General features: G+C 37.2%; 1 protein-coding gene across 1 annotated transcript; it reads right to left on the bottom strand.

Annotated features, from left to right (window-relative positions):
* Positions 1-2,224: 2,224 nt before the first annotated feature.
* Positions 2,225-2,824, bottom strand: LOC107960522 (uncharacterized). Its single transcript, XM_016896859.1, has 2 exons — positions 2,644-2,824; positions 2,225-2,391 (listed from the first exon to the last, which is right to left on the bottom strand). The coding sequence occupies exons 1-2, from the start codon at positions 2,822-2,824 to the stop codon at positions 2,225-2,227; spliced, it is 348 nt and encodes a 115-aa protein (XP_016752348.1).
* Between the last annotated feature and the right edge of the window lie 12,448 nt (positions 2,825-15,272).

The following is a 15,272-nucleotide window of genomic DNA, read 5'->3' as shown; positions in this document are numbered from 1 at the left end:
TCCAGATCAGTTCAAACCACAGAAACAGATTAAGTTGGGCCTTAGCCCTATACAAAATTCAGAATGAAGCCCATAGACCCATAACAGAAATAGAACAGATTTTCAAGCATGCAGAAAAACCCAACCCATATCCATCCGTATACACCCCCGTGCCAACCTTACACCATGTGGGGAGAGTACTCGACCCACCCATCCATCTACACGTCACAAGTATGCAGCATGGCTGCCAGAACAGATATTGTGACAGAGTCACCAGATACAGATAATTGTGGCAAGGCCACCAGAAACAGATATTTGTGGCAGAGCCACCAGAATGCTTCCTCCATCATTATAACACATATCCCATGCAACAGATATACATGTCATGGCATACAACAACCAGAATCAGAATATCATGCATTTCAATCAAAATCAACCCTAAGGGTATAATGGTCATTTTGCTCCTAGGGGTATAATGGTAATTTTCACACTTAGGTTATTTTAGTAAATTTACCTATTTTAGGGTTTACATACATATTACAGCCATTAACGCATCCACAAAAACACTTACCGAGCGTTCTTACCGAATTGGGCCTATTGGCCCATTTACTCGTTTTCAGCCCATTAAGCCCAAATATACTGTAGTGCACGAAATTACGCACTCTGCAATCATATCACTTGAGATTACCAGGATTAACAACCAAACCATCTCACGAGCACTCGTACGTCACAAGTCCACAAAATGCCAGCTTTTCGGCATTTCGGCTTTTCGACTTTTGCCGATCTAGTTTATGAGTGAGTGTCGTTTACACACCTATTCTATAACGATACGTAGGCGAGATCCACACACGAGTTTCCTACAATTGAGTTACTAAAACGTCAGTCTAAATATCAAAAGCAAGCTACGTACTAGACCCCTTACCATATTCGGCCAACAATGCCTTAAACCCCAAAGTTCTTACCTTTCTGCCGAAATATGGGTTAGATCTAGATGTCCAACCGAGTTAACCTTCAACCCCTTCTCTGTACGCCCCCTTTTCCATGCTAGCGCATACAAAGCCAAAAGAAAGAGGCAAAAATGCCCTTAGTCCCAACGTTAGTCACCCTTAAGAGGTTTCGGCTTTTTCTTAAACCATGAATATCTAACGAAAGTGATTCAAACACTTACGAATTGTTGTTCTGCCGAAGAGAGTGTTCTTATCTATGATTCTAATCTCGATCTACTGTATTCAGAAGAGACAGGTTCAAATAGCCAACGATTTGGCTTCCTACACTGTAGATATGAAGGTTTTCAGCTTTTGAACGAAAATGGGAAAAGGGGTTCGGCTATAGCAAGATTCGGCTTTTGAAAAATAATGAAGAAAGGAAAATAAGGGAAGAGACAGAAAGAGAAGGGTATGGATTCGGCTATGGAGAAAAGAAAAGATGAAAGAAAATGAAAGATGAGAAGGTAAGTAGTATTCAGTTATGGAGAAACGGCACAGTGAGGGCTTCCAAGTTCGGCTATGGGGGAAAAAAGATACAGATGACCGAAAGAAAGGGAAGAAGATACAAGAATTCAGTTCTTGAAGAGGAGGAGTCGACACAGGTGTAGGGTGTAAGTTCGGCTTCTAGCAAAAGAACTAAAAGAATTCGGCAGCCACCCCTCCAAAAGCCAAAATTCCTAACACTAGATGACCTAGCCGAATTTCTTATGCTAAGACCCTTGGCCGGCAAACTCTTGCTCCTTGATCAGCTCCTAAATTTCCTCTCTTATCTTATCCTTACTCAATTCCCTTACCAGCTTAAACTCTCCCTAACAGAGTTCCCCCTTGAGTTCCATCACATACCCTTTTTGTTCACAAAAAAAAAATACCCTATTTGCTTACCTTGTGGCTCGAACCTTGGCTCCCCCTAAACATCTACATGCCACTCCCCCTATACCTTATGTGGCGTCACATGCTAATTTACCATAGGTCCCTTGTGCCCTATCTTACCATCTTTAATTTAAAAGCCTTCAACGCTAGTACTCTCTCTTTCTAAAATTGGGAATTCAAAAATTGACTCGAATTGGATTTACTCTTAGACCTTTTAAAGGCCCACTAACATACTCAGACCTACTACAGACAGTTAAAACACAGAATTTCTAAAATTCATTGAAAATCACAGAAATCCAAAAAATCCCAAAAATTGGGGCGTTACAACTCTACCCTCCTTAAAGAAATTTCGTCCTCGAAATTTTACCTGATTCAAACAGATGAGGGTATTATTGTCGCATCGCCTTTTCTGGCTCCCAAGTGGCTTTCTCTTTGCCATGATTACACCAAAGCACTTTTACCAAGGGAACTGACTTCCTTCTTAGAACGTTAACATCACGATCCAGTATCTGCACAGGCTCTTCCTCGAAAGTCAGATCTGGCCGCACCTCAATCTCTGCAACCAGCACGACATGAGTAGGGTCAGAATGATATCGCCTTAACATGGAGACGTGAAAAACATCGTGAATCCTATCTAACTCCGGAGGTAATTCCAATTGATAAGCCACTGGACCTACTCGCTTAAGAACTTGATGAGGCCCAATGAATCGCGGACTCAACTTGCCCTTATTACCAAACCTTAATATCTTCTTCCAAGGAGAAACCTTCAAGAAGACCACATCACCTACTGAGTACTCAATCTCCTTACGCTTCAATTCCGCATACGATATTTGCTTATCAGATGCTTTCTTTAACCGATCTCTGATTATCCTGACCTTATCTTCATTATCTACTACGAACTCAGGTCCAAGAACCTGTAGTTCTCCCAAGTCAGTCCAACAACAAGGTGTACGACACCTACGTCCATACAGCGCTTCATATGGTGCCATTCGGATACTCGCCTGATAACTGTTGTTATACACAAACTCTGCCAATAGCAACTAATCTTCCCAACTACGTCGAAAGTCGGTAACGTAACCCCTCAACATGTCTTCCAAAATCTGAATAACCCTTTCCGACTGACCATCCGTCTGCGGATGAAAAGCCATGCTAAAGTTCAGTCGCGTTCCCAACGCCTCATGCAACTTTTACCAGAATCGAGATGTGAACCTAGGATCTCGATCAGAAATAATCGATACCGGAACTCCATGAAGTTGCACAATCTATGCCACGTACAATTTGGCTAACTTCTAAAAGTGAATAATCAGTACGGACAGGTATGAAATGAGCAGACTTGGTCAACCTATCCACGATGTGACAGCCCTAAAGTGACCCTAGTCGAAAAGCGGTTTCAGAACCGCTAAACTGAGTCACCAAAGTATTTGAATATGATATTTATTGTCTAAAATATGTGAATATGAATGTGTGAAAGTTTTAAGCTTCGATTTAGTCGTTTGCATGTGAATTTAGTAATAGGACTTATGTGTGACACTTTTGAAATGTGATAGGTTAATCTATAAGGACCTATTAATGCATGTTGCATAAATGATGGGTTTGCATGTCAAATTAGCCAAAAATCTAGATGGTGGCCGGCCATGCTATGGGGTAAAACATATTATAAACATTTTGTGTTAATATGTTGTGGGAAGAATAATAAAATATGAGGGGAGTGGGGGGAGAAACCAAAGTTGTTTCATCCTTGCTCCCCCATTTTGCCGTAACTTGAGGAAGGAAGAAGAAAGGAGTTCTCTTGCTTCATGTTCGGCTTGGATGAGGATTTGGAAGAGGTAAGTACCTTGAAATTCTTGGAAAATTATGTATAAAGAAGGTGGTTAGTTCAAGTTCTAATCATTCCACGGATTAAGTTTTGATTGTTTGGAGGTTTGATATTCGGCCAAGTAGTTTGAAGCTCTTAGTACATATAGTTTTTCTTCTTTCTTGAAGGTTGAAATTGGGTTGTTCTTAAGGAGGTGCCGAATGTGGTCATTGAAGGGCCTTGAGGAACAATATGTGTGGCTTGGGTTATAACATTCGGCCATGGTAGAAAATGGAGGAGATAAATGGTTGTTAATTGTGATAGTTTAAGGAAATTGTAAGTAGTTTGAATAAATGAACAATAATAATAATAAATCATCTTGTGAATTGGTGTAGTTTCCGAATTTGAACTAGGAAGTTATTGAGTAATGTGTGTATTTTAAGTGATAGGATAGAGTGAATGCTTGGAATGTGATATGTATGAATTATAAGTTGGATTAAAAGCTGTTATATTGCCTTATCATTTTCGAAAATGTGCTTTGTCAAAGAAATTGAGGGTTGATGTTTAAGTGATGTGAGTATAGGGATATTCGGCTTGTAGTTTTATAGATGTATTATGAGTGTTAGGACGGAATGATGTTTAAGTACGAATTTATTTGGATGGATGTGCTTATAAGTATAACTTGAGATAAAATGGTGCTTAGACATCATAAGTAACCATATTTGTAGAATGTATTAAGTATATAATCGGCCTCAACATAGACATGCATATTCGGCCACATGAATGAATACATAGATTGATGTTGTACGTTTGGCTATAGGTAAGCATATTGATGGCTTTATCTTGACTTAGAAAATCGGCTAAAGGAGAATATTGGCTAATATGTTGAATTTGATTGATGATTTCATACATATATGACTCTAATGCCTAATATATGGGCTAAGTACCTTGAATTTCTCTTTGATGTTCAAAATGATTAAATCAATTTATTTGTTAAATTAAGCTCAAGAGCAAAGGGGAACTAAATCCGATAAAGGAAAGGAAAAGGTGATCGAATAGCCGTTGAAATCGTTCGACAACTTCTGAGGTAAGTTTTAAGTGATTAAACGTTGAGTAAATTCAATCATAATGAGTTGATTTAATAAGATATGATGTGGCCATGATATGTCTTAAACTCAAATGGTAAGTTCATAAGTGTTTGGACTTGGAAATTTAAGAGCAAATTGTAATAATTTGCTTAGGACAGCAGCAGTAACGTGATTTTAGAAAATCACTATAAATTGTTGGTGTGAAATTATAGGCTGAATAAAATATGTAATCAAATCTTAATTAGTCTAGTTTCTTATAAAAGAGACCGTGTAAGCAAAGAAATTTCCTATAAAGAGATATTTAAAGTTGTGTGAGACAGTGTCAGAATGACTCCAAAATCCCCTGTTCTGTTTTAGAAAATCATTATAATTTGTACAAAAATGGTTATAAGATAAAACTTATACGCTTAGACTCCTTAATGAGTCTAGTTTCAAATGAAATCAAATAGAACATATTTTGAATTCTGTACAATGAGAAATTTGATTCGTAGTGAAGAGTGGTCAGATTAGTCAAACAGTGAAACAGGGGAAACTTTAAGAAAAATCTGGTATTGACTGGCAAAACCTAAAATTCTGAAAATTTTATGGATGGAAGATATATGAGTCTATACTCAGGGAAAATTAACGGCAATTGATTTTGAGTTTTGTAGCTCCAGTTATAAATAATTTAGTGACTATTGCTTAGGAAAACAGCTTGTAGTGAATATGTGAATTTGTTGTAAACATTGATGAAACTATTTGAGTTGCTTATAAGCTATTGCTGAAATTGATGTACAAGATAAATATATATGTGTGTGGTAAAGCCGAATGGCTAGTGTGAAATATGTATGAGATATGTATATGTGGTAAAGCTGAATGGCTAGTGTGAAATATGTATGAGATATGTATATGTGGTAAAGCCGAATGGCTAGTGTGAAATATGTATGAGATGTGTATATGTGGTAAAGCCGAATGGCTAGTGTGAAATATGTATGAGATATGTATATGTGGTAAAGCCGAATGGCTAGTGTGAAATATATATGAGATATGTATATGTGGTAAAGCCGAATGGCTAGTGTGAAATATGGATAAGAGATGTATATGTGATAAAGCCGAATGGCTAGTGTGAAATATGCATGAGATATGTATATGTGGTAAAGCCGAATGGCTAGTGTGAAATATGTATGAGATATGTATATGTGGTAAAGCCGAATGGCTAGTGTGAAATATATATGAGATATGTATATGTGGTAAAGCCGAATGGCTAGTGTGAAATATGAATGAGATATGTATATGTGGTAAAGCCGAATGGCTAGTGTGAAATATGTATGAGATATGTATATGTGGTAAAGCCGAATGGCTAGTGTGAAATATATATGAGATATGTATATGTGGTAAAGTCGAATGGCTAGTGTGAAATATGTAGGAGATGTGTGTATATTGTGGCCAAATGACCAAATGTGAAAGGTGTGTATTATTAGATATTTGATGAGGGAAATGAATTACAAATATAACAGTCGATGTGAATGTTGTAACATGTGATTAAATGTACATGAAACTTGGAAATATATTCCGGGTAAGACCCGATGACTACGTGTGGAAATTATGTTCGGGTAAGACCCGATGACTACGTGTGGAGATTATGTCCGGGTGAGACCCGATGACTACGTGTGGAGATTTTGTCCAGGTAAGACCTGATAACTACGTGTGGGGACTATTCGAGCTAAAGGTTTCGCTAAAGATTCGAGTAAAGCATAAGATTATACGACTTCACAGCAACAATTGGTAATAAATACGTTCAATGCGTTAAGCTGGTCAGGTATGTATTTTGAGATTATATTAAGCTTGATTTGGAGTAAATCACAAGGTCGTTATGTGATGCATATGTGAGTAAAGCAATAAGACTGTTCTATGATTATTGTGCGTTTGGTCAATGTGGAAAGTTAGGTGAAAATATGTAATGTACCTATGTTTATAAGAGATCACTATCAAGTGAGAATTTATCTGCCTATTATATATGATGAGATGGGCATATTCGGTAAAGGGATGGTATGCCCGAAGGAAGAGTGAAATAAAAATACGAACAACTATGCTATAATTTGATTTCTATCTGTTGACACTGCTTAAAACTTACTAAGCATTGTAATGCTTACTTCGTTTACTTTGTTTCCTCTGTTTTATAGATCTCATTTGGGAGCTACAGGCTCGGGGATCGTCAGTAACTTGTCACACTATCACTATCCACTGCTTGTTACTGTTATGTTTTGAATTATTTTATGGCATGTAAAGAATAGACCAGTGGCCGAAGAATATTTTGGTTAATGTATATAAGCCATGCGAAAATGGCATCTTTTGAATGTGTACTTATAGCAGTTAAATTGTCTCCCTGACTGTCTTTAGTATTTACCTAAAGGAACGTTCTTTATAAAAAAAATATTCAAAATTTTTACTGTTCGGATATGAGCTTCAAGTCCGGTAATGCCCCTTTACCTATTTCAGCGACGGATACGGGATAGGGGTGTTACATTTTATTGGTATCAGAGCTACGGTTTAGTCGATTCTAGGACTAACGTAGCACGCGTGAGTCTATTTATACATGCCATAAAGTGATAAAGTGATAGTGTGATGATTTTTTACTATTAAAATGTGTTTGTTGTATTGTAATGAATTTTGATCCCGATCGAGCTGTAGCAAGCTTCTGACTATAAGAATTTGCGATATAACTTCACTTGGATATGCTTAAATCATTAAGTTGATCAGGTACGTATCATGTACTCGTATTTGAATTTTGATTTGGATTGAATTATAAGGGTATAAGTGATGCAATTTTGAAAGAGTGTTACGACTATAAATGTGATCTTTGTATGTGGCTATGGAACTGAAAGTTGAATGGTCGATAAGCATGTTGTGTTTGTATTCAAGTAATGTAAATGATATACTAATGTGTATTGTTATATATGTATATGTACATGAGAATTGAGAGTTATATAGCCGGGCTAAGTCCCGAAGAGCATTCGTGCTGGTGATATATCCGGGCTAAGTCCCGAAGAGCATTCGTGCTGGTGATATATCCGGGCTAAGTCCCGAAGAGCATTCGTGCTGGTGTTATATCCGGGCTAAGTCCCGAAGAGCATTCGTACTGGTGTTATATCCGGGCTAAGTCCCGAAGAGCATTCGTGCTGGTGATGTGCATTCGGGCCTCCGTGCCTAGTAGGCTTCGTGCTGGTAATTTGAGCAAAGTTTAAGTGTTCATTACTATACGAATTCAAATTTAAATGAAAGGATATGTTTAAAAGTGTACATACATGATGTTTATAGACTTGGTTAAGTCATTTCAATGTGTAACAACAAATGAATAGGGGCACTATATGTGCAAATGATTAGAGGCACTGAGAGTGCGAGTTCTTCAACCGAGCACTATGTGTGCGAGATCGGTCAGTAGACATTAAGTGAGTAAAACAAGATTCATGTAAGACCTCGTATGGAATGAAGGCATTGATTTAAGATGGTGGATATGTTGTTAAGAAATGAATTCATGTTATAAATGTGTTACAAATTTAGTTTATGGAATGCTTGGTATATGAAGTCATATGTGCTATTGCTAAATGACCCCTATTTTTGTTAATCATGTTCAAGAAATTATTTCGATTAAGTTCGACATTTGAAAGTCTGTAAGAATTTTTGATGAATGCTGATAATTTTGGATATATGGGTTATGTGCTAAAATAAATCCCATCCCGGTATAATATATGAGGCTTTATGCCAAACCGATTGTATACGGGATCGTTAACGGTGATTGAATGTGCTAAATGAATTCAATGTTCAGGTATGTGGAAGTTGATTTTCTGTTGGAAATAGGTTAAGTTGAATAGTGAGATATGATGGAGTTATAAAGGATATTTATTGGGATGTTTGAGTATATGTGTACTTTCGGTCAGGTTACAGCTTATACATGAATGAAAATGTGGGTTACAAATATGTGGGTTGATGATGTGAATTATACATGTTAATATGTGCTTAATATGTGTTTGAAATGCATTTGTAAATAAAATTAAGTGATTATTGCTTATGAAATCAAGAAAATGAGATATATGTGCATACTTGTAGAAATGTTTATGTATTTGTTTTAAGATAAGAAAATGATTTTATAGATCGATGCAAAATCAGTAATGAATTACAATTGCTATCGATGAGCTAATGTTTATATGGATATAATTAAATAAGAGGACGTTATCCTAAACTAGGCATCGGTAGAAATTTTCGGGGACAAAAATTTCTTAAGTGGGGGAGAGTTGTGACAGCCCTAAAGTGACCCTAGTCGGAAAGCGGTTTCAGGACCGCTAAACCGAGTCACCAAAGTATTTGAATATGATATTTATTGTCTAAAATATGTGAACATGTATGTGTGAAAGTTTTAAGCTTCGATTTAGTCGATTGCATGTGAATTTAGTAATAGGACTTATGTGTGACACTTTTGAAATGTGATAGGTTAATCTATAAGGACCTATTAATGCATGTTGTATAAATGATGGGTTTGCATGTCAAATTAGCCAAAAATCTAGATGGTGGCCGGCCATGCTATGGGGTAAAACATATTATAAACATTTTGTGTTAATATGATGTGGGAAGAATAATAAAATATGAGGGGAGTGGGAGGAGAAACCAAATTTGTTTCATCCTTGCTCCCCCATTTTGCCGTAACTTGAGGAAGGAAGAAGAAAGGAGTTCTCTTGCTTCATGTTCGGCTTGGATGAGGATTTGGAAGAGGTAAGTACCTTGAAATTCTTGGAAAATTATGTATAAAGAAGGTGGTTAGTTCAAGTTCTAATCATTCCACGGATTAAGTTTTGATTGTTTGGAGGTTTGATATTCGGCCAAGTAGTTTGAAGCTCTTAGTACATATATTTTTTCTTCTTTCTTGAAGGTTGAAATTGGGTTGTTCTTAAGGAGGTGCCGAGTGTGGTCATTGAAGGGCCTTGAGGAACAATATGTGTGGCTTGGGTTATAACATTCGGCCATGGTAGAAAATGGAAGAGATAAATGGTTGTTAATTGTGATAGTTTAAGGAAATTGTAAGTAGTTTGAATAAATGAACAATAATAATAAATCATCTAGTGAATTGGTGTAGTTGCCGAATTTGAACTAGGAAGTTATTGAGTAATGTGTGTATTTTAAGTGATAGAATAGAGTGAATGCTTGGAATGTGATATGTATGAATTATAAGTTGGATTAAAAGCTGTTATATTGCCTTATCATTTTCGAAAATGTGCTTTGTCAAAGAAATTGAGGGTTGATGTTTAAGTGATGTGAGTATAGGGATATTCGGCTTGTAGTTTTATAGATGTAATATGAGTGTTAGGACGAAATGATGTTTAAGTACGAATGTATTTGGATGGATGTGCTTATAAGTATAACTTGAGATAAAATGGGGCTTAGTCATCATAAGTAACCATATTTGTAGAATGTATTAAGTATATAATCGGCCTCAACATAGACATGCATATTCGGCCACATGAATGAATACATAGATTGATGTTGTACGTTTGGCTATAGGTAAGCATATTGATGGCTTTATCTTGACTTAGAAAATCGGCTAAAGGAGAATATTGGCTAATATGTTGAATTTGATTGATGATTTCATACATATATGACTCTAATGCCTAATATATATGGGCTAAGTACCTTGAATTTCTCTTTGATGTTCAAAATGATTAAATCAATTTATTTGTTAAATTAAGCTCAAGAGCAAAGGGGAACTAAATCCGATAAAGGAAAGGAAAAGGTGATCGAATAGCCGTTGAAATCGTTTGACAACTTCCGAGGTAAGTTTTAAGTGATTAAACGTTGAGTAAATTCAATCATAATGAGTTGATTTAATAAGATATGATGTGGCCATGATATGTCTTAAACTCAAATGGTAAGTTCATAAGTGTTTGGACTTGGAAATTTAAGAGCAAATTGTAATAATTTGCTTAAGACAGCAGCAGTAACGTGATTTTAGAAAATCACTATAAATTATTGGTGTGGAATTAGAGGCTGAATAAAATATGTAATCAAATCTTAATTAGTCTAGTTTCTTATAAAAGAGACCGTGTAAGCAAAGAAAATTCCTATAAAGAGATATTTCAAGTTGTGTGAGACAGTATCAGAATGACTCCGAAATCCCCTGCCCTGTTTTTAGAAAATCATTATAATTTGTACAAAAATGGTTATAATATAAAATTTATATGCTTAGACTCCTTAATGAGTCTAGTTTCAAATGAAATCAAATATAACATATTTTGAATTCTGTACAATGAGAAATTTGATTCGTAGTGAAGAGTGGTCAGATTAGTCAAACAGTGAAACAGTGGAAACTTTAAGAAAAATCTGGTATTGATTGGTCAAACCTAAAATTCTGAAAATTTTATGAATGGAAGATCTATGAGTCTATATTCTGGGAAAATTAACAGAAATTAATTTTGAGTTTTTTAGCTCAAGTTATAAATAATTTAGTGACTATTGCTCAGGAAAACAGCTTGTAGTGAATATGTGAATTTGTTGTAAACATTGATGAAACTATTTGAGTTGCTTATAAGCTATTGCTGAAATTGATGTACAAGATAAATATATATGTGTGTGGTAAAGCCAAATGGCTAATGTGAAATATGTATGAGATATGTATATGTGGTAAAGCCGAATGGCTAGTGTGAAATATGTATGAGATATGTATATGTGGTAAAGCCGAATGGCTAGTGTGAAATATGTATGAGATATGTATATGTGGTAAAGCCGAATCGCTAGTGTGAAATATGTATGAGATATGTATATGTGGTAAAGCCGAATGGCTAGTGTGAAATATGTATGAGATATGTATATGTGGTAAAGCCGAATGGCTAGTGTGAAATATGTATGAGATATGTATATGTGGTAAAGCCGAATGGCTAGTGTGAAATATGTATGAGAGATGTATATGTGGTAAAGCCGAATGGCTAGTGTGAAATATGTATGAGAGATGTATATGTGGTAAAGCCGAATGGCTAGTGTGAAATATGCATGAGAGATGTATATGTGGTAAAGCCGAATGGCTAGTGTGAAATATATATGAGATATGTATATGCGGTAAAGCCGAATGGCTAGTGTGAAATATATATGAGATATGTATATGCGGTAAAGCCGAATGGCTAGTGTGAAATATATATGAGATATGTATATGCGGTAAAGCCGAATGGCTAGTGTGAAATATGAATGAGATATGTATATGTGGTAAAGCCGAATGGCTAGTGTGAAATATGTATGAGATATGTATATGTGGTAAAGCCGAATGGCTAGTGTGAAATATGTAGGAGATGTGTGTATATTGTGGCCGAATGACCAAATGTGAAAGGTGTGTATTAATAGATATTTGATGAGGCAAATTAATTACAAATATAACAGTCGATGTGAATGTTGTAACATGTGATTAAATGTACATGAAACTTGGAAATATATTCCGGGTAAGACCCGATGACTACGTGTGGAGATTATGTCCGGGTAAGACCCGATGACTACGTGTGGAGATTATGTTCGGGTAAGACCCGATGACTACGTGTGGAGATTTTTTTCGGGTAAGACCCGATAACTACGTGTGGGGACTATTCGAGCTAAAGGTTTCGCTGAAGATTCGAGTAAAGCATAAGATTATATGACTTCACAGTAACAATTGGTAATAAATACGTTCAATGTGTTAAGCTGGTCAGGTATGTATTTTGAGATTATATTAAGCTTGATTTGGACTAAATGACAAGGTCGTTATGTGATGCATATGTGGTAAAGCAATAAGACTGTTCTATGATTATTGTGCGTTTGGTCAATGTGGAAAGTTAGGTGAAAATATGTAATGTACCTATGTTTATAAGAGATCACTATCAAGTGAGAATTTATTTGCCTGTTATATATGATGAGATGGGCATATTCGGTAAAGGCATGGTATGCCCGAAGGAAGAGTGAAATAAAAATACGAACAACTATGTTATAATTTGATTTCTATCTGTTGACACTGCTTAAAACTTACTAAGCATTGTAATGCTTACTCCGTTTACTTTGTTTCCTCTGTTTTATAGATCTCATTTGGAAGCTACAGGCTTGGGGATCATCAGTAACTAGTCACACTATCACTATCCACTGCTTGTTACTGTTATGTTTTGAATTATTTTATGGCATGTAAAGAATAGACCAGTGGCCGAAGAATATTTTGGTTAATGTATATAAGCCATGCGAAAATGGCATCTTTTGAATGTGTACTTATAGCAGTTAAATTGTATCCCTGACTGTCTTTAGTATTTACCTAAAGGAACGTTCTTTATAAAAAAAATATTCAAAATTTTTACTGTTCGGATATGAGCTTCAAGTCCGGTAATGCCCCTTTACCTATTCTGGCGACAGATACGGGATAGGGGTGTTACACACAATCACCCAAACCGAGTCCTTCTTCGTTGGTGTCAAGGGTAGCCCACTCACAAAGTCCATGGCTACCCTCTCCCACTTCCAAAGTGGTATCTTTACTGGCTGTAAAAGTCCGAAAGGTAGTTGATGCTCAGCTTTCACCTATTGGCATGTCAGGCATCTCCCCACAAGCTTCGTTACTTCTCGCTTAAGCCCAGGCCACCAATACAATTCTCGCAAGTCATGGTACAACTTATTTCCTCCAGAATGCATAGCACAAAGTCCTTCATGAGCTTTTTTCAATATTGACTGCCTTAAGTCAGAGTCCTTCGGAACGTAAATTCTCCCTCGGAAACACAGAACTCATTCACTATTCAACCCAAACTCGGAAGTTTCCCCTTTCTCAACTTGCTGGAACCTACCAATCGAAGACTCATCCTTCAACTGCTTTTCCTTAATGTGATCCACCCAGGTTGGCCTTACTTGCAATTAAGCTAACAGGCTGCCATCATCATACAGACTCAAACGAGCGAGCATTGCTCTCAGATCAGATATAGCTCTACGGCTTAGAGCATCGGCTACCACATTAGCCTTCTCTGGGTGATACTCAATCAAACAATCATAGTCCTTAAGCAATTCTATCCATCTTCGCTGCCTCAGATTCAACTCCTTCTAAGTTAGTAGGTACTTGAGACTCTTGTGATCCATGTATATGACACACTTTTCTCCGTACAGGTAGTGTCTCCAAATCTTAAGTGCAAAGATTACTGCTGCCAATTCTAAATCGTGAGTAGGATAGTTCACTTCGTGAGGCTTAAGCTGTCGCTACGCATAAGCAACCACCTTACCCTCTTGCATCAACACACAGCCCAAACCCACATGTGATGCGTCACTATACACGGTAAAATCCTTCCCAGACTCCGGATGAATCAAAATAGGTGCCTTGGTCAGAACTTCCTTCAACTTCTCAAAAGCTTCCTGTTGCTTCTCGGTCCAAACAAATGGTGCTCCTTTCTTTATAAGCTTTGTCAATGGTGCTGCCAACACAGAAAAACCTTCCACAAACCTTCTATAGTACCCTACCAAACCCAGGAAACTCCGAATTTCTGACACCGACCTAGGTGGCTTCCACTCCAGAATCACTTCAATCTTTCGAAGGTCCACCTTGATCCCCTCAGTAGAGACAACATGACCTAAGAAGGTTACCTCCCTCATCCAGAATTCACACTTACTAAATTTCGCATAAAGTTCTCTCTCCCTCAAAACTTGCAACACAATGCGGAGATGTTCATCATATTTCTCTTCAGTTTCAGAATACACCAGAATATCGTCAATAAAAATGACTACAAATTGGTCCAAGAATGGTTGGAACACCCGATTCATCAGATCTATAAATGCTGCAGGAGTGTTCGTCAACCCAAATGGCATGACCAAAAACTCGTAATGACCATACCGAGTCCTGAATTCTATCTTATGAACATCCACCTCTTTGACCCTTAATTGATGATATCCAGATCGAAGATCAATCTTGGAAAATACCGAAGCTCCTCTAAGTTGGTCGAACAAGTCGTCGATTCCTGGAAAAAGGTACTTATTCTTAATCATTAGTTTGCTCAACTTCCAATAATCGATGCACATCCGTATCGTCCCATCCTTCTTCACAAACAACACTGGTGCTCCCTACGGGGACACACTCGGCCTAATGAACCCTCTATCCAACAACTCTTGAATCTGTGTTTTCAGCTCCACTAACTCCTTCGGTGCCATCCTGTATGGTGCGATGGACACTGGTACCGTTCCAGGCAACAAGTCAATTCCAAACTCGACTTCTCGATTCGGAGGCAACCCCGGGAGCTCCTCTGGAAAAACATCTTGGAATTCCTTAACGGTTCTAACTTTATCCACCGTTAAACCTCCAGTCTCTGACTGACTTATAAATGCCAAATACGCCTCACAGCCTTTACGAATCCACTTCTCGGCTCTCAACGCTGACACCACATTGGACAAATAATCCCTTCATTCACCTACATCATAACCTCCTCACCCTCCGCGACTTTTAACACCATTCACTTAGCTGCACAGTCCAAAGTTGCCCTATGCTTAACAAGCCAATCCATCCCCAAGATGAGATCGAATTCTCCGAATGGTAATTCCATCAAGTCTCCAGCGAAT

The sequence above is a fragment of the Gossypium hirsutum genome, chromosome A05 (genome assembly GCF_007990345.1).
Source record: "Gossypium hirsutum isolate 1008001.06 chromosome A05, Gossypium_hirsutum_v2.1, whole genome shotgun sequence".
Classification (NCBI taxonomy): Eukaryota; Viridiplantae; Streptophyta; class Magnoliopsida; order Malvales; family Malvaceae; genus Gossypium; species Gossypium hirsutum.
This window is presented reverse-complemented; position numbering and strand designations above follow the sequence as displayed.

Coding starts and splice junctions, on each gene's coding strand:
- LOC107960522 (XM_016896859.1), bottom strand. CDS start 2,824: ATGGCACCATATGAAGCGCTGTATGGACGTAGGTGTCGTACACCTTGT. Junction 2,392..2,643: donor ATCGTATGCGGAATTGAAGC/GTAAGGAGATTG, acceptor TGCTGGTTGCAG/AGATTGAGGTGCGGCCAGAT.